The sequence below is a fragment of the Mus caroli genome, unplaced genomic scaffold (assembly GCF_978045245.1).
Source record: "Mus caroli unplaced genomic scaffold, Mus_caroli_1 scaffold_1, whole genome shotgun sequence".
Taxonomy (NCBI): domain Eukaryota; kingdom Metazoa; phylum Chordata; class Mammalia; order Rodentia; family Muridae; genus Mus; species Mus caroli.
In genome coordinates this window covers 152743431-152770137 of record NW_028227256.1, presented here as the reverse complement: position 1 = coordinate 152770137, position 26707 = coordinate 152743431, and the positions used below count along the sequence as shown (strand labels likewise).

The following is a 26707-nucleotide window of genomic DNA, read 5'->3' as shown; positions in this document are numbered from 1 at the left end:
GAGAAAATAAGCTCGCTGGTAACCTGTTTGTTCTGTCCTGTGACTTGTCCTTTTCAATGTGTGCCCACGTTATATAGAGGACACCAGCTCTTCTTGAGGTATGCCACTTGAGAAGGAGTCCATATCAGGGCATTGTGGAGATCAAGCAGGTTACTGGGGTGTCCAGGGTCAGGGGCTGAGCTTCTCTTTTTTCCTGCAGAGCATCCAGGCCAGGGAGCACAACAAGCCCTACGCAAGTGACTCCAACCATGGCCAGAGATGGCGCTGAGCAGCCAGACAGTGGACCTCTCCTGAGACCTTCACCCTGCCCCCAGGAAGACCGAGCATCTAAACTGATGCCCCCCAAGCCTCCCAGGACATGGGGGCTGCAGCTCCAAGGTCCTTCTGTGCTGGAGTCCAAGGTGAAGGCCTTGAAGGAGAAAATGACAGCAGGAAAACAGGGGACAGATTCCCATCCCACTTCCTATGAGCGTCCATCCCCTACAAAATCCAAATGCCACCAAGTCAAGACTGGAGTAGCCTGGAGCCTACCAGATGCCCTGGTGGTCCCCCATGCTCAGAACCTTAATGATGGACATCTGGCCAGACATGTTAATGAGAAGAAACCTGCCAGGAACAGTGGATCCAAGCCATCTACCCCTGAGAGCTGGAATGAACAAAGCCCATGGTCTCCAAAAGCAGTGTGGATACTGGCTGATCATGAGGAGGACCCAGTAGCAGGGTCTGGCTCTTTACAAGAAAGTCCCAACAATCGGGTTTCTGCAGTTCAGCCTCAGGGGCCTGGTCCCTGTAAAACCACCCCCTTGAGCAGCCAGAAGAAGAGAAGACAATACCCACTTGGAGACAGTATAGTCACAAAGGAAGATCTGGACAGCACAACCCTAACCTCCAAGGAGGATTTGACTCCTAGAACAGACCAGCCAGAGACATTCTGGAGAGCTCAGGGCCTGGAGGCTCTGGGCTCTGTGGCAAATGCTTTGTCCCTGTCTGACCGGGTAGAGAGGAACCGCCTCCTGTTGCAGGAGATACTGAAGGTTTCCAGACAGAGTCCTCCCAAAGCAGGGAGCCCAGACTGGACATCCTGGAACAGGGATGCATCAGGTGAGCCTTACTTTACTGCCTGATTTGGAGCAAATAGGACATTGGGGGTATGGGGGTGGAAAGATGGCACAATAATGTCACCCACCCAATCACTTTCAGGCTGGGATGTAAGGTCCTTTATAATGCTTATGCAGCCCTAACTGCCTCCAACCCTGTGGCCCTCCAGATCAGTGGGAGGCTATTCTTTGTGCTTAGGGACAGAGGCTATGAGACTCTTCACTGAGCCTTGAGGCTCTTTGCAGAGTAGCCTCTTGTACTCCCTCTAATGATGCTGCCCCGTGCCATCCCCAGTGTGTGAAGTGGACTAGCAGACAGGAGCACATCCCCAAAGAGCCTGAGCGTCCTGCTGCCCGTTGGATGCTGTCTGTGGTGAGCAGCGCTCAGACTCTGGAAGACATCCTTTCTGGAGTTTCATTACCTGAGGGCATGTGTGGACCCTCTTAACCAATCCAAGTTCCCTCACAGTCTGACAGCCTGTGCCTCCACTTCTCAGACCAGAGCTTTCTAAGCCCATCACACTGCAGATTAGATTTTTCCTGTGTGGATCTGGGGGATGTAGGCATTCGGCCCACAGAGGGGGTAGAGCATCTCCTCTGTGCTCACCAGTTGGTGGCTCTGCCCTGATCTCTGCTTCTGCTCTGGGCCCTAGAGCGACCAGCGGGAGCCGTGGACTGGGACTCGGGCACCCCCCAGCAGGACTCAGGTCAGAGCAGGTAAGGGCTCTTCCTTACCACCATCCCTGCATTTTCTATACAGCAGAGCAGTAGGAAACCTTGATAAGGCCAGAAGAGACAGAGGCAAGCCTTCACCAGGAGACAGTGGCCACTGCCAACCATCATTCTCGAGGCCCTGTAGAAGGTACCAGCTGCTGGCTGCCTGTCACCTGGGCCAAGCCACTGGGTGGCAGAGGTCTGCAGCAAACCTTCCAATTACCTGCTCAGTGTCCTGGAGGCCATTTTCCCTGCCTAAGCTTCTACCTCTCCTACCATAGGGGTACTGTGAAGCTAATGGGCTTGGGTGTGAAACTCCTCCGGGAAGGTACAGGAACCCAGCACTTTAACTCCACCTGTTCTTTTCCTAATCAGAGGCGTGTGCAGGGCTCAGGGCCAAGGATTTGCCTTCCAGCCTCTCAGCGGGACCCACAGACTGTTTTCTAGCCCCTTCACTTCTGTTCTGAGTGTGGTGGGCGAGGTGAGCAGTGTCCTGAGTCTGGACGAGTGGGATCTGAGGTGTGGTGGGGGCCACATGGGGGCTCACTCAGAGGCTGGCCTTTGCCTTTGGCAGCCTTAAGCCTTGGCTGGGATGTTGGCCCATGAGGCTGAGAGAGGCCTTGGGTCTGGGAGTGGCGCCCTTTTCCACAGCTGCGCATGACATCAGTCTGGGAAGAGTCTCCTGATGCCTGCCCACAGTAGTCTGCTTTGTCCCTTCTCCCTGTGTATCTCACTAAGATTGACCCGCCCTTCCCAAAGCACGGGTAAGACCTCTGTAACAGAACACATCTTACAATGACTCAAAATGACGTATAAACTGCAGAAACGCCATTTTTGCAGTAGAGGAGGCTGGGAATCCAAGAGCGAGAAGACAGAAGATCCAGTGTCTGGTGAGGGCCTGCTTCTTCATAGATGGCACATTCTTACTGTGTCCTCACAGCGTAGAAAGGGACAAAAACATTTCCTGGTGTCCTTTTATCAGGGTGGCAGTTTATCCCCATGTTCTGATCCCATCCCACTGGGGGTTAGAGTTCACCATACAAGATTTGGGAAACAGCCTGCTTTAGCAAAACGAGGGTGCCCAGAATCAGGGTTGTGCTCAGCTTGGAAAGATGGATGCCTGGTTTGTCTCTTCTTCTGCCTTCCTGGCTGCTGTCTTCAGCTTCTGACCGCATCCTCATCTGATCCCGCCTCTGTGGTGCTCAGTGGTATTCTGTTCCTTCTGTGCTCTCTCTACCTGCAGCCCCCTGAGAGAGCCTTGCAATGGCTCCTGGGTGCTGTGGAGACAGGCCCCCCCACTCCCCGCAGCTGCCTCACTCTCCCGGCCTCAGCCCCCAGCCCACTTCAGTGCCTTCACAGGGAAGCACAGCTGCTGGGGTTTTGCTCAGAGTTCTTGTAGAAAGAAGGCAAGCCACTGGCCTGCTCTGAGATAATGAGCAACAAAACCTGGTTCTCTTAAAGGAGCCGCTCAACCGGGGATAGGGAGAGACTCCCACCCATGCCTGTGAGGATATTCAGTTTAACCTGACAGGCCATCTGTAGCCTTGGGTTCTACGTCAGAATTCAAGCATGAGGGTCCGGTGTGACAGCATATGATACAAGTGGGAGGCTGCCGCAATGGGGCGCATGTGTCATGGCTGCCTGGGCACACAGTGAAACCATGGCTTGGGAGGCTGGGGCAATAGGGGCATATGTGCCATGGCTGCCTGGGGTACTCAGTGAAACCTTGTCTGGAAAAGAAACAGACAGACAGATCTCAGATGTGGCATGTGTACATGAATATTGTATGATTCACAGATGTATTTGTGTGTGTGTATGTATATATGATGAATCAGTGTATGTGTCTGAGGGGAGATATAGAGAAGGAAGGACCAATAGACTTGTTTTAAGATTATGTTCAAAGAATAATAAAGTGTCCCCCTAGAGTGCCTGGCATATAGAGCCATAGGCATGAAGGTCAAGTCCTTGCTAGGTAGACACTTAGGGCCAGGGAACACAACTGGTTCAAGGAAAACTCCAGCCCTGTTGTGATGTGTAGATACAATGCAGGGCTGCCCTCTGAGTGAGATGGACTTACGGATGCTACAGCTACAGAGCCCATGTTGCCCAGAGTCATGGCTTCCCTTGGCTCATGCCCTAGGAGTGCCACTGAGCACTTGGGTCCTGGGCTGAGAGCCTGTGCTAAGGGGTGGAGGACCCAAGACAGAGGAGTGCTCTGCGCTTGTAGCTGATGGTCTCAGTGGCCGCCCGTCAGTACCTGCCACGCCTCATTCTTTGAGTACTGCAAACTCTCTCAGGGCTTGAAGACCAAAAGGTTCTGTTTCCTGTTCAGTCAGATTTAGAATCTGGATAACTCACGTTACAACCACAGAGCCGTGACAGCCAGGCTAACCCACTGTTCTGTAAGGTGACCAGGCAAGTTCACGTTGATCACAGAGCCCAGTGCTTGAGTCTGCTGTGTCTGGCCCAGCCTGTTACAAGGTAGCCTTGAGGTGAGCCACCTAAAGACTCAGGACCTCAGATCCTGCAGGAGACCTTTGTCCCCTACCCCAAGGGTTGTTCTCTAGCACGCATTGGCTAAGACACTAGTGGCCTGTTGGAAGAGCAGGCTGGCACCTGCCATTTCCAGCCCCTGGCTGTGTGCCAGGTGCTGTGTAAGTGCTGTTTGTACATCTCACTTTGTGGACAGGTCGCAGCCATTGTTCTTGACAGAGAGCACTCTAGGGGAGGCCAAGTCTTGGAGTCAGGACTTGCACTCGGGTACCAGGCTTATGCTCCGACTGCTATGGGACACTGCCTTGAGCTACCCTTTTCATACCTCCACAGGTCATCCCTTGGATAAGCAACCCCTTGGGCTGGGGATCTGGGACCTTCTATGTCCTGCAGATCGATCTGTTCTCTGCTGTGGGAAGTGAGAGACGCATGAGTCAGCTTGTGTGTCTGTGCTTTCATATGGAATCACCCGCTTTGCTCTCATGGCTCTGCCCGCCGGCCCTGCCAGCCCCACCGGCCCCCACTGCCACCAATGCCATTACAGGTGTCTTTCTCCTTGAGTTCCGGGAGGCAGGAGCTGTGCCATTTTAGAACAAGTGCTCATAGCGTGTCTGGTTAAGGCAGGCAGGAAAGAGCTGACTGAGGGCCTCTCCGACCGCTGGAGCCTGTGAGGGCTTGCAAGGGTCTGGATGGAAACAGAAGGAACATTCCAGATGGGTGAGGGAGGCTGCAGCAATGCTTCTTCTGAGGTGGGGTGTGTGGTGATCCGTGGAGGGGAGCTGCCCAGGGAGAGTCTGGAACTGAGATCTCATTTGGATGCAGAGGCATTCAACAGTCTCCTTCCTGTTCCGGCTGCCTCCTCCTACACAAAAGGATGATCTTATCTGCTGGAAACTTGACTGGTGTGAGTCCTGTGGGCCAAGCAGCTTCGAGGAGCCCAGGAAGAGGCCATCTTGAGCCAGCCACTGGCCATTTTTTGTATCTTTTGAGCCCAGAGTGACAGGGATTTGGTTCCCTAGCCTAGAGGATGAGTCATTGGGCATTTTGGGGTCACAGAGGTCAATGAGGAGTGCCCAGGGCAAGATGTCACTGGAGAGGTTGTACCCCATGTTGCTGGTTTATCCCCCCTCCCACCATTGCCCTTATCCTGTACTGTGCAGATACAGAGACAAAGGAAGCTCTGCACTTGCAGTCCCAAGATGCTCAAAGGAAAAAGGACAAAACAGCCAAGCCGTGCATCAAGCCTCTAAATGCTTTAAATGCTTCACCGTTTCCGTGGCGTCCAGGATTCTGCTCCCTGGGTTGATCCCACACAAAGCCAGTGCTTTGGAAGGTTCAGGTGCTTTGTCCCTTGCTGCGCTTGTCACCACACCCACAGCCACTCCACACACTGAATCCTTTCGTGGCTCAGCCCTGAGCTGGGAGGAGTTCACTGAAGTTAATATCTTCAAGGTGGGAGGGAGCTAAGCTGACCTCCAGAAAAGTCCCTTCTGGGAATGTCTCAGACATCTGCCACACCAGCTGTCTGTGTGCCCCGTACCGAACCCATGCCATGCTGACCTGGCCATGTTCTGGGCCTCAGTGGGGAATGTGTTATCATTCTTTGGGAACATGGACAGAGCTGGTCTGCCCTCTCTGTGGAGAGAAGGGCATTGGCCTTCCTCTGCTCCCCATCAGCAGCCTCCTGTCCCCTGTGCAGTGGAAGTCACCTTTTCCACAGAGCTCATCAGAGGCTTTTGAAAGTCTGGAACAAACCCTGTAGGCCCTCTCAAGCTGCACACTGACGTCACTTCTAAACATGCCTTCTCTTTGCCAGCAGCAGTGTAGCCTCGTTGGCAGGTGACCTTACCCCCCCCTCCCACCATTGCCCTTACCCTGCACCATGTAGATACAGAGACAAAGAAAGCTGTGCACTTGCAGTCCCGAAGTAAGAGGGAGAGAGAAGGGGTGGAGGTAACACTAGGACTAATAATAGGTGCAACGGTAGTCCTAGTCCGGGCTAACGTTAGTGGAATCTTACTGTGTTTGGAGGGACAGTGTCTCTTAACAGCTGAGCTCTATTAGCCTATGAGGAAACTGAGACTCAGCCCCGAAGGCACTCACTGGGTGATACTTCTGGGAAGGGATGGTCCAGGGGTGGGGACTCCTTGAAGCCCACTGTAACCCACTTCTTTAGGTTTCATTCTGTGGGTGTCCTATGGACTCAAGAAGGGTGCACCTTCACAAACCCTCGCCCTACAGCCAGTTCAGACCCACTCTCCCTCCTCCCTCCCTCCCTCCCTCCCTCCCTCCCTCCCTCCCTCCCTCCCTCAGACAGCAATAGTAATGATCTCTGTCCTGGCAAAGCTTTAATATACACAAACAGAACACCAAGCAAAGGCTTTAGACCCCTCTGCCTGCTGCATACTCTCCCTTCCCTGGCTGCATCCTGGAGATTGCTAGGTCTGTCTCCAGTCCTTATTCCTTGATTTGTGCTCCTGAGATGAAGGGGTTAACTCCAGACTTGCTGGAGTTTATCATTGTAATCCAGGATTATGATGGCTGCAGAGAAGCTTCTCTCTGCCTCTCTCTCTCTCTCTCTCTCTCTCTCTCTCTCTCTCTCTCTCTCTCTCTCTCTTTCTCTCTCTCTCTCTCTCCACCCCCTTGGTTTCCCGGGATGTGAGAGAGATAGGGTTCTCCTAACCTGCCTCACTGGAGGGGTGCTAAAGTCACTGCTAAACTTGTCCCTACTCCAAAAACTTGGCCTAGAGCACAGTGCAGAGGTCACAGGCTTCCTTTGTCCTCAGGATGAAGGCAGGGTCAGAGGCAAGGGCCTGGACACCCCCCGTGGACCTCTAGCTTCTCCCCAGTAAGTAGTTCTTTGGGTGGCCATTCCACAAGAGCCAGTCCTGTGGTCCAAACGGCCCCTAGGTGGGAGCCCCAGGACCCCCACCCCACCATAGCCTGCCGGGCCAAAGGCCCAGACTCACAGGGTAGCAGTGTGAGCCCTCTCTCTCCTAAAAGCTCATGCTTACAGGTGGGAAACTGCTACCCTGGAGGAAAAGTATGTGGCTGCCTTATTCCTACACCCCTCCCCAGTGGCTACCAAAACCAGGCTTTAGGATGCTGATAAATGCTGCTTGCTTGTAGGTGGTATTACCTGTGCCTGCCTTTGCACTGCCTGGCTTTGCCAGGACATTTCCAAAGGAATTGGAAAAACTGGATTGTGGGTTTTAGTTCGTGCTAAGAAAGGTTGGCTCTAGGGCTCTGGTGCCCCTCTCTCTCTTTAGTCCAGGGTCAGATTAGGGCCTTCCTTCCTCAGTTGGGAGAGTTCAAAGCTATCTTTATGGAGTGGTGGGCAACCTCTGGTATGGTGTTAGGCGGTGGGTGATAGCAGGAACAGATCTGGCATCCCACAGTGCTGTGCCGGCTTGCTACACACACACACACACACACACACACACACAAACAGAGAGAGAGAGAGAGAGAGAGAGAGAGAGAGAGAGAGAACCACCTCCAGGGTGCATCTTGATGTGTCCTTGCTTTGCTGACCTTGGCTGCAGTCTGTGAAGGTGGCTGCCATTCCCCCCACCCCAGCCTCCCCCCCACCCCCCCTGCTTGGCAAGCTGCTGCATAGATGCCTCCAGGCAGCCAGAAAACCTGCCTTTCTAATCAGTGGAGAAACTAGCTTTGTCTGCCAGACTAAAGCAGGGCGGTTGATGGAGGGGGGAGGGATGTGGACAGCTGTTCCAAAAAGGAAAGAGTGAAGCTAGGAATGGCTCAGAAACCTGGGGGCAAGGTTGATCTTGGCGGCAGCAGCAACATCTGGCCAGTTGCCGAGAGGCCCTCCTGCCTGCCCACCAGGCCTTGTGACAAATGCCCTCCGACAGTCGCAGAAGCCCAGCTGTCACCGGAAGAGACTGTGAGCTTGTCCGCTGGAAGCCAGAGGCCCACCGCTGCAGGGGCACCTCTGTGCGTGGTAACCTCATTATCTCTGCTGTTGGAACCGGAGCCCTCGGGAGCACAGCTGCTCTCAGCTGTGGTTTGGGGAGCCGCCTGCTCTGGAAGCCATGTCAGGGGAGCCTTTCCTGCCAATGGAGGCCTCGTGGGGCAGCGGGCCTGGAGAAGTATGTTTGCATCACTGTGGTGAAGCTTTCCTTTCGAAGCCCTGCCAGAGCTCAGGGCACAGATGGTGCTTTTATGCTAGCAGCCTTTCCCCTCTGGCCCAAAGCAGCGTTCAAACACATGACAAGAAGAAAACAGAAACCATCATCTGCACAGAGCCAGTTCAAGGATATCCCAAGAAGCCCTTGTCCTGGAGGCCTGTGACCACTCCTGTCCTGAGAGTCCCTAGCACCTTCCTGGGATCAGGGTGTGGCATGAGGAGGGATTTGGGGGTACGCCAGGTGCGAGATGTAAGTTCTCTTTCTGGGGAGTCTCCCTATGAGCAGAGTCAGGCATATGTGACAGTGTGGATGCTGGAGTTACATCAAAGCCTGTTTGACCTCAGCCATAGACATCCTTGCCCATCCTGGCACTCACAGAGGAAGAGGATGTGGAACGGGCTTGGGAGCGATGGGGTTGACTGTTGTCTGCATCGCTGCACAGCTCTCTATTGATGTTCGACCTTGAGCAATTCCTCTCCAACCCAGACACCCTCATCTGTCAAGCGCAGGGAACATTGCCCTCGTCCAACCTGGCTGTGAAGAGCAAACTCTGCAGAGAAAGCCATCTTGTCATGGGGAAGTGTGGGCTGTCCTTACTTCCATAAACCAGGTGTCACTGTCCGGGATACAGGTTTGGAAAGAGGTGCCTGATATTTCTACAGCTGTGGACTGACCAGGGAGCCAATGCATCTAGTTAGTAGTTCGGCACCAGAGGACCCTTATTATGATGAAAGTCAAGCCATATGCTGGCTTGGTTTGAGTCCAGTTTAATTTCTCTCCACCCTGACTCTATGAGCCCTGAATTGACTCTGGATTGAGACTATGACAAGAAAACACCAGGATTTATAAGACGTTATCCCCCAAAGGACCAGACTGTAACGGGCAGTGACTTGGCCCTGTGTCTGAGATGGGAGCAGGGGACAGCGCTGTGTGGGCTCTAGTGGGTGCCTGTGTAGGTGCTTCGAGACAGAAGGAGACAGGGAGGCCATGCGTGGGAAGACCATCTGTCTGGGCACAGACCCAGATGCATCACCTCGGGACCTTCTCTTTCCTTCTTCCTCAAAGCTCCTGCTTCTGCCCAGGGAGGAAAAACAGAATAGTTAGACTCCCATGCTGGTTTTCCAGCCCCTGAGCAGATGTCCAAGGTTAAGTTTTCTCCTGTCTGAGCTCAGGGTGTTTCCCAGGCCTCAGGGTGTGTGGGGGTGGGGTGAGAAGACAGTGGGGGAGGAGGGAGCCTTGTGTATGAGTTAGAAGGGAAAGGCTGAATGTAGAAGGCTTTCCCTGGCAGAGCTGGAGCCTGATACCATTAAAGCCTTCTAAGCTGTGTTGTTTGCTTTTAATCCCCCACTGTCCATCCTGGCCTGTGCTCCCCTGCAGGACCTTTGTTCCCAAGCTGGAGCCTATGCTGAGTGCCAGGCATGAGGAAGCCAAGAATCTGCTTCAGCGTGCTCGCATGAAGGCCAAGACCCAACCGCTCAGAGCCAGCCATGATATTGTGCCCACCATTGCTCAGGGCTGCCGGTGAGTGGGGCGTAGGCTGGCCTGGGAGGGCTCGTGGCAGGGAAGCATCAGTAGTATAAATAGCTGAAATATGGCCAAAATGCCTCTGTTCTTCAGTGTGTGTGTGTGTGTGTGTGTGTGTGTGCACGCATGTGCCCGTGCTCGTGCATGCACAATTTTCTGCGTTGAGCATTTGCTGTGGTCATTTAGTCAGCACAGCATTACCCAGAAGAGTGCCATATGTTGAGATATAAAGATAAATAAAATACGTGATCTGTGCTCTCTGGAGCATAGAGATCGCAGTCTCCTGGGAGAGAGACAGTCACACACCTAATCAGTTCTGTGGGTTATAGTGGAGGCGAGGACAGCATGTGTGCAGAGCTGGCAATGTGTCACTCCACCTGGAAGGGACAGGTGAGGCTCTCAAGAGGAGGTGGCTCCCCAGATGGGGCTTACGGGAGCTATAAATGTTCACTGGACAGATTCAGGGAGGGAGCTGTGAGAAGGAGCACTGTCACTCCAGATCCCAGTCAGTTTGGAAGAGAGACATCTATGAGGTGAAGAAAGCATGACGGCTAGAGAGCTTCATAGAGCCGGCCAGGGAGGAACTCCAGACCTACTGAACAGCTCCTAAGCTCCTGCACTGGTGGACCACTGAGATGGATAAACAGGTGGTCAAACAGATAGGTAACTAGATAGCGTAACTACCTTTCTGCAGTGCCCTTCTGGCTGTGTGCAGTGAAATCTGACAGATGAGAAAGACTGTGACTGTGGTCCTCATGGAAGGTTCCAGAAAACAGGCATGGTGATTTCCCAGAGATGCCTACAAACCAGACCCAAGCTGGCTCACCAGGCAGCAGACAAGCGCTACCCATGTTGAAATCTGGCCCCGCTGGTGGCTAGTGTGTGCCTTGGGGGGGGGGGGGTCTCTGGATTATTAGTGACCATCTTCTGGGGTATGCAGCTATATGAGCTGATGCACTGGGTATACTAAGTGCTGTGGGCACATGGATTGCCAGCTCCAGGTCCCCAGCACCTGATTCGAGCTTTGAGAGCAGGAGAAGAGGAGGCATTCAGGACAGAGACCAGAGTTCTGACTTGTATCAGAGAGCTCCTGGGTCCCTAGCCAAAGGGTGATGCCCGGGTTCTGGGTCAGGCTTTAGAGGAGAGAGATTCATTGAACCGCTGGATACGGGATCAATAGAGCTGAGGCCAGAACAGGTTCTGTGGTGAATTCACCCTGCTGGAGCTGCAAGGGTAAGCACATCTAGATGAGTGAAGAGACTAACGAGAAGAGGCTCGGGGTTCTTGGACTAGCACAGCAGTCTGTGACTGCCCAAGCCACATGCCTGTCCCCAGTGTTGTTCTTTTTTATGGTACACCTTAAGGAGCTACACTCGTGGCATTCCTCCCCACACAAATGCAGCCACTACTCATGCTCTGAGCTGTCAGGCCATGTCATGCCACATGGTACCAGGCCCAAGCAGGCCCACCTCTGCAAATGGCAAGGCTTGTGGCTTCACAGGTATGGAGGGCATATTGGATCTGCTTGTCTTCTTCATCACTGTGAGGTAATGAGGACTCTTAGTAAAACCGAGTCATGTGCTCTTTGATGGGGGATGCTGGACTGGCTCACTAAAGGCTCGGGACATTCACAGAACCACTGCCACGACTCCTCACTGTGACCCTTAAGAGAGGGGCACAAGAGACCTCAAATCCTAGTAAATGCACCTTTCAGGTTATTCTTTTTTTTTTTTCTAACTATAGAGGGCTCACTGGAATGGCGACTTCTTTGAGGTATCCTTCTTGCTTTCCATATATCCAGAGAGATGTCTTAGCTGCCAAGGCCCTCCTGCCCAGTTTTCTATGGAATTACACTGGAGTGATGGAGAGGTGTGGCACGCATAGGCAAGACTCTGCAGAGCAGACGTCAGTGTGTTTTGTCCTCTTGAACCCTTCCTTCTCTAGCGCATTCCAGCTCGTCTTAACACCCCAGTAGCTGGTGTGAGGTAATCTCCATCTTTCTTGGCCATAAAAACGCTATAAAAATGCAAGGTGACCTACTTCAGCAGCTGCTGTGTCCAGAAAAGAATTACTATGACTTGGCAGCGCTGGTGAATCCTCAGAGGGTAGAACTGAAAAATCTGCACCAGATGGCTCGCTGCAGCTGCTCCGAAAGGTTACGCTCCATCAGCTCACCCTGGAGGGCAGGCAGAGCTAACTCGGTGGTGATGCCGCGCAGGCCCCAGGCCTCAGCTAGAAGCAGGAGGTCCTGCCCCAGCCCCTCCTCATCACTCCTTCCAAAGAACAGCTTGGCAAAAGATGAGGGAGGAGGGGCAGGCCGGGCAATCTGCAGAAGGCTCTCATTAGCCTAGGTCTACCCAGAGGCAGCCGGGAGAGCCTGGATCCTGGCCTGTCCCAGGAGGGAGGGCTGGAAACAGATGTGGTGTCCAGAAGCCAATTCAAATAGAAATCGAGCAGCTCCTGGAAGTGTAAGCTGTCACCACTTGGGGAAAAGGCAGACTCAGATCAGTATTCTTAATCCTGAGAAAGTATCCTGTGTGACCAGAGGCTGTGTGGCTGCAGAGCCTGCAAACAGCAAATCAACTGTGTGTCTAGGACAGCCCTGTCATGTTGCTGTGGGAAGGGATGCTCTTCCCAAAGGCCACTTCAGCAGAGGCTGAGCTCAGCTAGAATCCAGTTCTCCAGGGGCTTCACCTTGAGAGGCAAAGCAGCCCTGGACTTTGCTTTTGGCTTCACTGCCTCAAGTGCATGTCTCCCGAGGCCTCTCCCTGGTGTTGTGTGCCTGTGTCTGTGGGGCTGCCTGGGGCCTGGGAGTCTGAGTAATTGCACTGGAGACTTTCATGATTAGATCTTTATTTTATTCTCATTATGATGATGAAGTAGGGTTTGTGGGATTTTGTTTTGTACTTGAGACAGGAACTCACTGTGTGGTCCTAGCTGGCCTGGAACTCACTTTGGAGACAAGGGTGGTCTTGAATTCACAGACATTTACATCTGTCTCTGCCTCCCAAGTGCTGGAATCAAAGGTGTACATCACCCTGTCCATCACTGTCTTGTTTCTGAGATGGAAATCTCACTCTGTAGCCTAGACTTTTTTCAACTCAGAATCCTCCTGCCTCAGCCTCTTGAATGCTAAGATTGGAGATATGTATCGCCACACTCAGCTTTTGTTTTTCCTTTCAAAATAAAAATAATATTTCTCTCTTTGAAATGAATTCTGAAGTGGCTCAGTTCAGCATCTGTGTATAAACAGGCTACAGCTGGGGCTCACAGAACACAGACTATTACTGTATTGCCCTGACAACAGATTTTTTTCTTTACTAGAACTTACAGCCCACTTCCCTCTAGCAAAGCAGGGCATTGTCCCTGGCTCCCAGGAGGTGGAAGGGGTGGTCTAAGTCGGATGCAGAATCTCCAGTGAGCCATGCTTGTGTTGTATAGACCTGGCTGCCCAGCCTGTCCCACTTCTGTGTTCTGCCTGATGAGATGGATGTGTTTGCAGTTGTTCAGTATTTCCTTCCAACACTGACATCTGACTCTGGGACAGACATAGATGGGTGGTGCAGGTCTTCAGAGCAGGGACACACCAAAAAGGGGTATTTATTCTGAGTTCTCCAGAGAAGCACAACCATCGGGGTGTGCCTGTATATAAAGAGGCTCACTTTAAGAGTTGGCTTTCAGACTTGTAGAATTCTGGAAAATCCCAAGCCTGCAGGACAGGCCAAGCAGTTCAAAGTCAGCTTGCAGGCAGAATCCCTTATTTCTCCAGGGAGGTCAGAGGTCAGCCTTGGCTTTCCAACCTCAGGCCTTCAACTGCTAGATGGATGAGGCCTACCACGTGACAGAGTTATTCTGCTTTTCTCAGAATCGGTCAGGTTAAATGTTAATTTTGTCAACAACAACAAAAAAGTCCTCTGCAGTAACATCCAGAATATGTTTGAGCAAGTATCTAGGTGCCGGGGCCTACTAAGTGGATATTGTGTTACCAGCCATTGGAGATGGTGCCTGTAGTCGTCGCAATCTGAGAACTTCTCAGAGATCTCCACCCAGGCTCAGCCACGCTCCAGACGTACTGTGTAGAAAAGGGTTTTAGGATCAGCCTTTGTGAAGCAAAGGGGAGCTTATTAAACAAGGAGGACACATGCTCAAAGTGACAGGTTCGAGTGTGGCACATATTTAAATGTCCCATCAGGCACGTGACTTGTGGCCTTTGACATTACAAAGGATGGAGCCAGAGCTGGAAGCAGTGAGGGCCTTAATTGTTTACCCCAGATGCTGTCACTATGCCCTGCTGGTGGGTGTTGTGATGTCAGCTGTACTCCATGAGGGACCAAGTCAGGAGGGAAACAGGATAAGGGGCCACCACATGGGGATAGTGACATAAGTCAGTCCCAAAGACTTAGTCCGTGGGTCAGTCAGTGGGGAAAACTCCAACAGGAAAAGGAAGAAGTGTGGGCCGTGGGTCTGTTACCTGGCTGTTGGGGTCCTGAGATGGCATTTGTGTGCAGCTGAGCAGGATCTGGCCACCAGCTAGCGTTTTCCAGAGCTAAAGCTAAAATGGATATGAAGATTCCCCAGCACAGCAGTGTGCATCCGAAGGCAGCGTGGGTGTGTGAGGTAGGGACTAGGGCAGGAGCTCTGCTGTTGTCTTAGGAGAGGCACCAGGGTCTGCCCAGGTGCGGTCCATCCCAGCAAGGCCTGAGGGATCCTGTGTGGGATCCTCAGGTCAGGGATGCTCCAAGTCCCAGACTTCCAGGCCCACAGAATACCCATGGAGACTTCCCTCAGAGGCTTTACAGGACTTCAAACTGCTTCTCAGTGGTCACAGGGGGCTGGTTCTAGGAGCCCCCTTGGATATCAGAACCCACGAATGGTTAAGCTGTTAACATAAAAGAGTGTAGCTTTTACACCCTGATTAGCCACATCCTCCTGTGCATCCCTAGATTACTCTCAGCCTTTAATGTGACAGAAGTGCTTTGCAGTGGTAGCTGCTTTGTAGTGCTTAGGGGCTATCTTCTATTTTGTACTGTTGAGTGGTTCTCAACCTGTGCGCCACAACCCTCTTGGGATTGAATGACCTTTTCACAAGGGTCACATATCAAATATCCTGCATATCAGATGTTTACATTACTAGTGATAACAGTAGCAAAACTATAGTTATGAAGTAGCAATAAAATAATTTTGTGGTTGGGGGTCACCACGCCATGAGGAACCGTACTAAAGGGTGGCAGCATTAGGAAGGTTGAGAGCCACTGCTTTTAAGGGAAGACAAAGAAAATAAAGTCCCTACCTATGTGTTCTGTACGGACACACAGATGCAGAGTTTTCTTTTCAAATGTTTTCATTATGTGATTGGTTGAATCTCCAGATGGAGAGCTCCTCACACAGGACTGACTGAACACGTTTCTGCAATCTGTCACTGTCCAGTCAGACCACTTCCTCAACCTGCACGTGCGCACGCGCGCGCGCGCGCACACACACACACACACACGTATACACACGTGCATACACATGCACACATACACACATGCACACATACACACACATGTATACACATGCACACACGTATGTATGCACATACATCATGCACACACACATACACACATGTATACACACATGCACATACAGAGTGCACATAAGGTCTGCCATCTTTCTTCTGCATAGTCCCTGGCTTAGTAGCTTTTCTTGTTAACTCATGCTGAGCCCAGCAGCAGAGAGTGAGTTAAAAATAAAGAAGGCTGTATCAGTTTTGTTGAGCAGCTGTGTACTTGGATGTTTTGAGATGTGCTCATCCTGCAGGGCTTGGGGCTTGTCACGTGTCTTCCCAGGAGCCTGACTGGGGGTAACCTTGTGGATTGTTGGTACTGTCAGGCACCATGGGAGAATGTGCCCCAGAGTGGCGAGGCCTGGGCCAGAGCACATCCAGAGCACACTGGTCATCCTCTCCACCTCCCTGCATGTGACTTTTCTCCTGTCTCTTCAATAGATATGGCCAGAGAAGCCCAGCCCCAGAATTGAGGACCACCTCTGCCTACAGAGAGAACCTCCAGAATGGGAACTTGAATGACCCCTCCAGCATAGAGTCCAGCAATGGGCAGTGGCCCAAGCAAGAAATGCCTCTGTCTCATGTCCGTTTTGAAGATGAGTCTGCCCACGAGGCTGAATTCCGGTACCTGGACCGGCTTCAGCAGCGCCAGCGTCAAGTGTTAAGCACAGTGCTCCATGCTGTGGACCAAGGACCTCTACGCTCCAAACCCGACCTAACCAACTACGTTAACCGCAATGTGGGGAGCAGCTCATTTCATAGGGCCGTGGGCTGCCTGGACCAGAGTAACTTCCCTGTACCACCACCTCCTTGGGACAATGAGAGGAAGTGTCCAGCCTGTGGCAGCTGTCTGGAGGAGCGTTGCCCTGCTGAGGAGAGGGCAGCCTCTGACCTGAGGGTCCTCCAGAGTCTCCAGGCTGCCTGTGAGGCAGAGGCAGTACTGCTGGGGCCCTGTAATCCCCATGGTCTGAGCTCCCCATTCCCAGGACTCCATACAGAATGGATCCGGGAAACACACATCACAGACACTGTTGCCACACACCCTGAGGAAGAGGAGGACTCTGCCCTGGACAGCACCCACAGTTCAGACAGCTGGAAAGATGGTACTGATGCCAGGACCTCTCAGTCCAGCAGGGCAGGCGAGCAAATCCGAGTCAGCAGCCCCCAGCAGCGGTGGCATGGTTCTAGGCCCCAGGGAGGTCCCAGGTGGTCCAGAAAGGCTGAGGCGGAGCTGCCCTGTGGCCTTCAGGCCTGGTCTCACCTGCCCCAGCTTGATGATGGGGTTGTAGAAGGGGAGGTGAGAGAAGCCAGTGGACACATACCTCAGGGGACTCTGTTTCCAGAGGAAGATGCTGTGCCTAAACCTGCCTTGGAACCTAAGAGGCCTTGGTCCCAGGGGCAGCTTGGACCTCGGTCAGGAAGTCACTGTGCCCACCCCGAGGACTGCAGATCTCCATGCAGGACAGTTTATGCTGTGCCGTTTTCCAAGACATGCGGGTCCTCAGGATCAGGCCAAGCAGACCAAGTTCCTGAAAGCCATGAGTCTCTGGAAACTCTCTGCACTCCTCCCCTCCCACGGAGCCACGGAGCCTCTGCACCCCTCCCAGCCTCACAGCCAACGTTGCCCCTCCCCAAGGAAGTGCCAACCCCTCCTTCTTTGAGGAAATCCCTCTGCCCTATGCCTCCAAGGAAGTCAGTCCAGATGGGGCATCACTGGCAGGAACACCAGGCAGAGCATATGGGTAGCCCCCTGCCTGTGTCCCCTCCAAGAACTCTGGTTCTCACACGACCCCAACCCCAACCCTGTAGCCCCCAAGCCAAGCATCCACTGTTGGACCTGTTCAACAACAACTCCAGCAGCAGCATCCCTCTAGGGCTGCAGGGGCCCTCAGAAGTGGCTGTCCACAGGAATAGATCTGAAAAGGACCAGTGCTGTCAGGAGCCTGTGCTGCCTCTGGAGAGCAATGGAGATGGTAAGGACTGCTGTCATTTGCTCTCCGTCCTAATCACCTTAGGATAAGGCCCTTAACCCCCCCCCTCCCCCCAGCCCCCAGCACCTTGTGGATCCCTCAGAGCAGCAGCAGGCCTGCAGGATGTAGGGGAGCACCAGCTGGGTGCAGGACTTAGCAAGAGCATGGAGCAAGTTAGCCAGTGTTCTGTGCTTGGGGGATGGGGAGCAGGGGCTTGGACCTCGGTGGGGATGGAGCCAGATGGGAACTCTGGGGTGTGTAGGGGAAGCTTCAGTCCACAGCTGCTGGGGCCAGGCTTTGTGGGCACTTGACTCTTATAAACTATGAGGAATCTACTGTTGTTTAGAAGAGTGACTACTGACAGTCACCCGCCTCTTCCACCTTCTCTCTTCTGTGCTTTGCACTGCCTCGTTCACTGTTGGTCATGCACCCTGTACAAGCTTGGACCTGTCCTGCACACTGTGGGAAATCACTCAAGCAGGTTCCCTGCCCTTAAGGCTCTCTGTGGTCACACGTGTCTGTGGGGTGCAGTGACCAGCAGGGGGAGCGCTACAGCAAGCTGCCGCTCTGATCCCTCCATGGCCCTGGTTGCCCAACCTGCTGGCAGATTCTAATGGGCAAGGCTGCCAAAGCTCTTTGCCCTAGGGAGGAGGAGTCTCGCTGTGGGCAGATTCTGTGTTGCAGACCCCGGCTCTGATTCCCCACTGCTGTGATCCCAGCGGACAGCAGTGAAGTTGCTGCGGCAAAGCCTCTCTCCCCTAGTTGTTCTGCCTCCACCCATCTCCCGCCCTCCACACCGAGCTGAGCCATGCCTCCCTCTCCTGTGTGGGCTCCAGGCTGGTGTGAACCTAGCCACTTCCTGCAGACCTTCTGAGATGCAGTAACCTTTCTGGGAACCCTGAGTCTGCACCTCCTTGAGAACTTAGGGAGGATTCTCTTATTAGTGACAGGGCCCCTGGGTAACCGCTTCCTCTCTTCTATCCTCATGTTTTCTTATCTAGACGGGGAGGGTTAAGATACAGTCTGTCTCGTGGGAACCACAAGGGCAAGTCTATGAAGGGTTCAGTCACCCTTCATATCACCAAGTGCATATAATGGTCCCAAGATGGAAGCTATAGTAAAAGCTGTGGCAATTTTAGATTGTTTCCCCAGTTCTCGACTGTGTCCCCTTGACACAGAATGGGCATGACCTAGCACAAGTAACTTGCCACTTAACAAATACTTATTAGGTGCCCAGCTGGGTGATGGGGTGACAGTAGTCCACAGTCCTCCATTGCACCCCCACCCTTATCCTCAAAGTTTCCAGTTTAGCAGATGCTCAAGGATGGGCCCTGCCTCCTTCACTGACTGCTTCCTGGGCTTCTACTGCTTCTGCTCCTACGGCTCCCACCTCTCCCTGGCATCTCCTGCTCCTCAGGTCAGGCTGGGAAATGGGCCTTTCCCCCGTGTGACCTGTGGGGACAGTCATGTAGCAGGGGCGGCTCTGTGGCTGTTGCAGGAACACTCCAGGACTCTCTCCAGTCAGTGGATATCGCCACTGTCAACTCTACAGCCATCACCCTCGCCCTCACCTCAGAGGAGCCTGAGTGCAGCCAGGAGCAGGGAGGAGGTTCACAGAGGACAGGATCCAGCTCTGAGGGCCACGTGCCCACTGGGTGAGTGGCAGGAGCAAGCCCTGACTGCATAGGGCATGCTGGATGAGGACATACCACCTGGAGCAGTAGCGTCTTTTAACTTCCTCTTCCAGACCCAGAAGGCTCCCTAGACCACATCCTGGTGCCTTAAACCACCCTTCCTAATCGTGTGTGTGTGTGTGTGTGTGTGTGTGTGTGTGGTACATGTTTGCTCATGGGGAAGGGGGTACACATGTGTCTGGGGACACATGGCGGTAAGTATCTAAGTATATATACAGGTCAGATGTTAACATTGCGGGAATCTTACTTAGTTGCCTCACACCTTGTGTTTGAACCCCAAACCCACGTTGTCTCTGCCTCCTGGAACTGGGATTACAGACGTGCTGCTCTGCATGGCCTGGCTTGTAAGTGGGCACTGGGGACCTGAACTCAGGTCCTCAGGCTTCTATGCCACTTCCACACACTTGACCTACTCCGGCCCCACCTTTGCTAATTCTCTTTATCTGACGGACTTCATTGAGGCATGGAGTAATATCCCCACCCTTGAGCCCCAGCTACTAATGATACAGCTGAGAGCCACAGCCCTCAAGGTGCTCCCAGGATGCAGACTGATCCCCTTCCTTGCATCAGCTGAGGCCTAGCCACCTGAGACCTTGCTGGAACCTCCTTGGACCAAGTTCAAAGCCTAGGCAAACCTGGTACTTGTAAGGGCTTCCCCAGCTCCAGACTGTGCCCTGTGACTGCACACGGCACTCGGCCTCCTGGCCAGTTCCTTCTGGACGTCTCTCTCAAGTATCTAGCTGTTCCCTCAATAAAAACGCCACGGTTGCTTTCCCCACACCCCCTTCCCAGCAGCTGTGGTGCTGTCCCCACAGCTTAGACCTCGATCTGCCTCCTCCTGCTTTCCCTCCCTTACCCACCGGCAGCCCTCGACAGCCCCCAGCCCCTCTCTCTACCATCTGGTCTAAGCTGTCTCGCTTCTTAGCTGCACAAGGGAATATTTTTTCAGAACCCAATTAAATGGTATCATTGTCCTACTTAAAGCCCCACAGTAGCCTCTCCTCTCCTCTTCCCGAGGCTGACAGTGCTTGGCGTGGTGGGACTTCCCTGCCTGCCCTGCTTCACCGCACACCCCTTCCTGCTTCTCTCCTTACCTGGCTGCTGTCGTTGAACTCATCAGACTTGTTTCTGCTCAGACAGAGGACCCAGCTGTCCTGTGCTCCAACAGTTCTCACTTCAGGCTCAATGGCCTGATTCCTTCCTGTCATTGGCCCTTGCTAAAAAGATTGTTTTCTGCCAAAGAGATCTTCCCTGGAAACTATTTAAAATAAGTACCTACGGGCCGGGTGTGGTGGTGCACACCTTTAATCCCAGCACTCAGGAGGCAGAGGCAGGCGGATTTCTGAGTTCGAGGCCAGCCTGGTCTTCAAAGTGAGTTCCAGGACAGCCAGGGCTATTACAGAGAAACCCTGTCTCGAAAAAAAAAACAAAACAAACAAAACAAAACAAGTACCTAGTCACACCCTGCTTCACCCCACACGTCACTGTTTGGCTTCTCTTCTTCTTGTGGCCTGTTGTTGATAAGTTTCTATATACCCTTAGCTGAGGGTGGACAGATAGGAGGCTTGTGAGACATCCCGCAGGAGTGGAGTGGATGGCTTATGACCCACAGCTGTGTGCTATGGAGGGGGCTATCCTGGACTGTTCTTCTACTTTCACGGGGCACCTGGCAGAGTCTGCGTGGCTCTCCTTGCTATAGCCTGATTGTTAGACCCTCCCTGAGGACATGGGCCCTGGTCCATTGGGATCTGTGGAACCCTACGATGCAGGATGCAGCCAGCTCATGCCCTCCCCTTTGCGTTTCAGAGCATCACTTGAGGCCAGTGCAGGGCACAAGTCACCCTCAGGTACCCATTCTGATGGGAACAAGAAAAGGAGGGGTAGCATTACCTCCGCCCTGGGGCTCAAAAAGCTTTTCTCAGCCCTGGGCCACACACCCCGGCCCAGACTTGGCCCATCCCGAAGCTACAGTGTGGAACAACTGCAACCCTCAGCCCTGGCTCCACAGACCAGCACCCCCAAAGTGAAAAGAGCCCCATCGTTACAGACCCTGCATCTGGTGAGTCCCCAGGGCCCTGGCTAGAGGGTGTGGTTCCAGTGGTGCGGTCTAATGGGATGAGAGTGGAAGGGGAGGCAAGTCCAAGTCACAGCAGTGACGAGCTGCCAGCATCCTCACAACTGCCTCACGGTACTTGTGCTTACTGTGTGAGTGACCCTTAATCCTGTTTCTTCACCCACCACCTCCTATCCCCTTTCTCTCTCTCCCTTGTTGCCTGTGTCCTGGAGAGTTCATGCCCTGCGTTCTTTAACCTACTCCTTGGCCACAGTGACTCTTTAGTCCAAATGAGCTTTCTTTTCTTTGTCTCTTTGTTTCCTTCCTTCTTTCCTCCCTCCCTTCCTTTCTTTCTAAAAAGAAATATTTTCTCTGTGTGTTTTGCCTTCATATATATGTCTGTGCATCTTTGTGCATGCCTGGTACCCACAGAAGCCAGAAGAGAGCATTAGATCCCCCTTGGACTGGGGTTATAAGCAGTTATAAGCTATTATGCGGGTACTGGATATTGAACCTGGGTTCTCTGGAAGAGCAGCCAATGCTCTCAGCTGCCTAGACATCTCTCCAACCCCTAAACAATTCCCATCTGTAATGTCACGGCAAGCCTTGACTGGCCTCTTTGTTCTGGTCTTTCTCCACGTGGCCTCCAAGGTGGTTTTTCTGAGACTGCACAGACCTGGCCATACCAATGGTGCCTTGCCAGGACTGCTTCCGGATCCGCTGTCTGTGGCTTTTACATCTCCTCTCTCTCCCAGAACACTCTTGGCCTCTGCTGAATAGACAGACGCTTCTACAGTCAGATCACGCAGTCTGACTGAATCTGCACCTGACGGCCTCTGCTGTCTCTACCTGATGACGCCTGTCCTTTCCTCCTTTAGAAGTCACCACAGTCCTTAGGCTGCATGGCTTCTGCTGTTTGCCTTCTCACAGGGTTTCACCCCTCCATATCTCTCTCCCCTCACTGGAGTATGATTTCTACACCCCCAGTACTGTCTCAGTAGCTAGTGTACCCAGTTCACATTCAGTGAATACAGGGCACCAGCTAAGTATCTCCCTCTCTGAGTGCCAGGCTTAGCAAATCACCTCCGCACACTCACCTCTACCAGGCCTCCGGAAACCCTGCTCTGTGCTGGGAGCGCAGAGCTATTCTGTTCTCACACCCTCCCCTGTGCAGAGTTAGGTAGGAAACCTTAGCCTAAAGCAGGGCCCTTCCTAATGCCCTGTGACACTTGAATACAGTTCCTCATGTTGTGGCCACTCCCAACCATAAAATTATTTTTGTTGCTACTTTGTAACAAATTTTGCTACTGTTATGAATCATAATGTAAATGTCAATGTAAAAATGTACAGGATCTGATATGTGACCCCTGTGAAAAGGCTGTTCAACCCCCAGAGGGCCTCGACTCCCGGGGTGGGAAGTGCTGGTCTAAGGCACTAGAGCTTTTTATTTCCAGGGCCGAGGAGGGGAGAGAACGCAGGGTGAATGGCAGTCCATGGACTGATTTCACTGAGGCTGAGGAGTGGAGGCCCTTGTGCAGTGTCTGCTGGGTGGAGGAGAAGGAGAGGGTGAGCTGGGAATGAAGACAGCACTGCATTCACCTCCTGTCCCTGGAAGCTCTCCAGATAAACTTCTCAGGTGTGGAGCTGTGGCCTTTGCATTTCTCACCACTGGAACGTCTCCATAAGTCACCCAAGGGAAATGACAATGTCTCTTGTGTCTCAGAGGTCTTGCTGTAGTTTAAGCTGAGGGGCTGAAGGTAGAGAGCAGCCTGGTTCAAAAAGGCTAAGACATACAGGAAGGATGGTACAGAAACTTGAAAAACTGGGGGGAAAAATCAAGCTAAAAGAAAAAACATTGTCTCTCAGGAGCACAAATGCCTGAGCCTCTACCCCTGACTAGCACATACCACACCTTCTCCCATGTCCCTGTCTTTTCCCGTGTCCCTGTCTTCTCCCGTGTCCACATATCATTTCTCATGCTGTCTTTCTTTTGCCTGGGCACCTGGTCCTTTTTTTTTTTTTCCCAGCTGGTGAGCTCTTGCTTCCAGCCTCACTCAAGGACCAGCCTGCCTCTGTCAGCCTGCCTTCTTGGTCAAAGCCTCTCTGCTCCCAGTTATACACTCCTGGAGCTGTCATGTTACCTGGCTCCCCCCACTCCCAGCTGGACGCCTTCTGCTCTAAGGTGTGTCTTAAGTATGCCACCAGAGAGCCACCCCCAGCCCCTCCCCCTTGGACAGGGTCTCCTATATGACTCTGGCTGGTCCTCCTGACCCTTCTGCCGAGGCTTGAGTGCTGGGGAGATTTTCATAGTGAGATAGGCACGCGAATAATGCTAAATGCTTTGAGCTCCTGTGCAGTCCCATCTTTTGAAGCAGGCTCCGCTGACTCCTGCTGGGCACCCGGGCGTCCTGACCAAAGCTTGCACCACACCACTGTTTCCATAAACCTCAGGTTTATGGTTCCCAGCAAATCCTCTGTGGGGACCCCTTCCCAGGCTGGTTTTCTCACCTGTAATACTGGGCCTTCCCCACTAGGTGTCATCCTCCCATCAGCATCGGAGAGCAACTTCCTTCCAGAACCTCCATTCTCTGCTAGGTGGCAAGGGAGACCGGTCCAGCCTCTACCTGGTAGAGGGGTCAGGGGACAGCAGTGGACCCAGCAGGTAAGCATGGCACAAGTGACCCAAATGATAAACTCAGAGTGGCACCACAGCCCATTTGTCTCGTGAAGAGGAAATGAAGCAGAGTAGCTGAGTGTGGAGCAGAGTAGCTGAGTGTGGAGCAGAGTAGCTGAGTGTGGAGCAGAGTAGCTGAGTGTGGAGCAGAGTAGCTGAGTGTAGAGCAGAGTAGCTGAGTGTGGAGCAGAGTAGCTGAGTGTTGCCGTCCACAAATCTCCACTGTGGAGAAATGGAACAACACAGACATCTCAGAATGACACCTTTGTGCCCTTGCCATGTGCACTGAGCACTGTGAGGCACGGGTTTGCTGGAAGGTGGCACTTGCAGGCTTGAAGCCTCTCTCCCTTGGCTGTCTGCTGACATCCTGAGATCAGTAACACAGCTAAAGATCTTTCTTTCTAAACACCCAGATGAGAACCCCCACAGAGGCCCTTGGTTCCTGGCCCAGGCCCCCTTGGTCATCTGCTTTTACTCAGGGTTTCATGGAAGGACTTTGTGGGGGAAGGGCTCCTGAAAACATTAGATAAAATTATAGTTTTCCTCGGGTGCTCAGAGGTCTCTTTCTAAACACGTTAGAGACCACCGTCCTTGCTTCGAGGCTCTCTGGCCTGAGATACCAACCGCCAGCAGACGTGGACACTGCCAGTCTCCACCCTAGGGAGCTCATTTTTCTGGCTGAGGTCAGAGAAACCAGCCCCTCCTGTCAGAACGGTTCCTACATCAGATTCAGGTCACCATAGGGCCCAGAAAAAACTGGCTGTGATACCTAACCCTACTGTTACTGTCTTTGGTCTCCTTGTAGGCCAGCCAAGGCCTTTCCCCATCGTGCCCTCAGTGTGGAAGATGTGGGTGCCCCTAGCCTGGCTCGTACTGTGGGCCGCGTGGTGGAGGTGTTCCCAGATGGCACGAGCCAACTGCAGCTGCAGCGACCCCCAAAGGGCACCTTTGGATTCCGTGTGGCCCATGGCAGTGGCCGTCGAGACTCAGGTATGCTCTCGGGATCCTTAGTAAAGCCCCTGGAGTGGGGTCAAGTTCCTTTGGGGCTTTGTTTGAACAATAGAGAAAAGCTCTCCTCATCCCTCCGGAAGCTCTTCCTGGGTGCCAGGTCCCAGGAGCCCTCATGCTGAGGGGGTAGAGCTGGCCGATTTGACTCCACTGCCCCCCCTGTTGTCCTGTGACATCTAGAAATCCGAGCCAGCAGGACTCTTCCAGAGGGGCAGAGGGAAACTGTCTGTGCTTGCCGGGTCTTAGCTATTCCTTTGATGTGGTTGATGTATTTCAACCACCCCATCCTCCAGCTGCTGGTGTGTCTGGGCTTGTGGAGTGGGCCTGCCTGTCTGCAGTCCTGTCCACAGCCCTCCCTCCCCAGCTCCTGGAGGCTTTGTTCTGATGGATGTTGGCTCCAGGTGTCTGGAGGGGTTGCCTACTGTATCCTAATTCAATACCACCGTCACTGAATTCTGACCAGTTCTTGGTCCCTCTACATCCAGGAGTCCTGTGTGGCAACCTGACTTGCCCAGGCCAAAGCCCATGGTCTAGAATGTGTGAGTACATGAACCCTTGGAAGCTGTCCCCAGGCTCTGCTCAGCTGAGGGAGAGTGGGCAGAGGAGGGAGGGGATGACTTGGAAAGGCACGCCCAGCAGTCTGTGCTGCTGGGCCCTGTAGAGGAGTAGTCTGCTCTGCAGTGTCCTAGGCCAGGGCTGTTTAACTGTGAAAGCCTTCCTGCTGCCGTGTCTGCAGCACACGCTGTGCTGCAGGGCACCTTTGGATTCCGTGTGGCCCATGGCAGTGGCTGTTGAGACTCAGGTATGCTCTCAGGATCCTCAGTAAAGCCCCTGGGGTCAAGTTCCTTTGGGGCTTTGGTTGAGCAATGGAGAAAAGTTCTCCTCGTCCCTCCAGAAGCTCTTCCTGGGTGCCAGATCCAGCGTGTGTGCTAGCTCCTGTCCTGTGCATCACTCGGCATCTGTGAGTTAATGTGTGTCAGGTGCCTGCTAATAAGTATCTTGGATACCGGGGTTACAGCACAGCATGGAGCACGCAGACTGCAGACCTCAGGCCTCAGGAGCGTGTGCTCCAGCAAGGGTGCTAGGCCAGATCTACACATTTACTTCATATGTTTTATATTATGAACATGGCATAGTGAAATGCACCAAGAAGCAAATATAAATAAAACAGGCATGGCCGGTACTGGGTAGACAGGCTTGAGATGACACTCCGGTGGAGACAGGACAAACAGGAGATGTGTCAGGTAGAGGGGCTACCAACTGTGAAGGTCCTAAAGGGCCATGGGTCTTGCTGTTAGGGAAACAAGGTCAGGCTGAGAGCTGAGCTCGGAGAGGCTGCATGCTGTCCTGACCTATGGGACCTGGAGTTTTCTCACCGAGTGGCATAGGAACCATCTACTGGAAGAGATTTTAGAACAGAAGGGTGATACCTAGCTGTGTTGAGAATACACAGTGGGTCAGTGAAGGGAACTACAGTGATGTCCAGACTCCAGGAGACAGATCAAATAGCAGGTGGTGGGAGGGTGGCCTTGGAGATGGTGAGCAGGGGCTATAATCTGCTGAACTGCAGTTAGTGTGACCTGAACTTCCTGTCAGGGTAAGAGGGGTGGGGGAAGCAGAGAATGGACGGGGGGGGTCAAGGGGGTAGAAAACATGTGTGATAGGGAACAGCGTGGGCCTCCCCCAGTCTGGACCTAGGGTGAGTCAGATGTCAGCGCACACACAGGGAACTGACATTTGGGAAGCCAGACTGAGTGCCGTCCAGGCTGTCTGGGTGGAGCCCCACTCTT

At 53.1% G+C, this 26707-nt stretch overlaps 1 protein-coding gene across 2 annotated transcripts in view; it reads left to right on the top strand.

The window, feature by feature from the left end:
* Kiaa1614 (KIAA1614 ortholog) overlaps window positions 1–26707 on the top strand; it is a 31775-nt gene that overhangs the window by 1971 nt on the left and 3097 nt on the right. For both annotated transcript variants that reach the window (XM_029479341.2, XM_021164911.3), the window contains exons 2-9: window positions 200–1101; window positions 1751–1814; window positions 9827–9970; window positions 15960–17491; window positions 18987–19143; window positions 20989–21241; window positions 23770–23897; window positions 24715–24899. In XM_029479341.2, coding sequence (XP_029335201.1) covers window positions 200–1101; window positions 1751–1814; window positions 9827–9970; window positions 15960–17491; window positions 18987–19143; window positions 20989–21241; window positions 23770–23897; window positions 24715–24899 — 3365 coding nt within the window. The remainder of the gene's footprint in view (window positions 1–199; window positions 1102–1750; window positions 1815–9826; window positions 9971–15959; window positions 17492–18986; window positions 19144–20988; window positions 21242–23769; window positions 23898–24714; window positions 24900–26707) is intronic.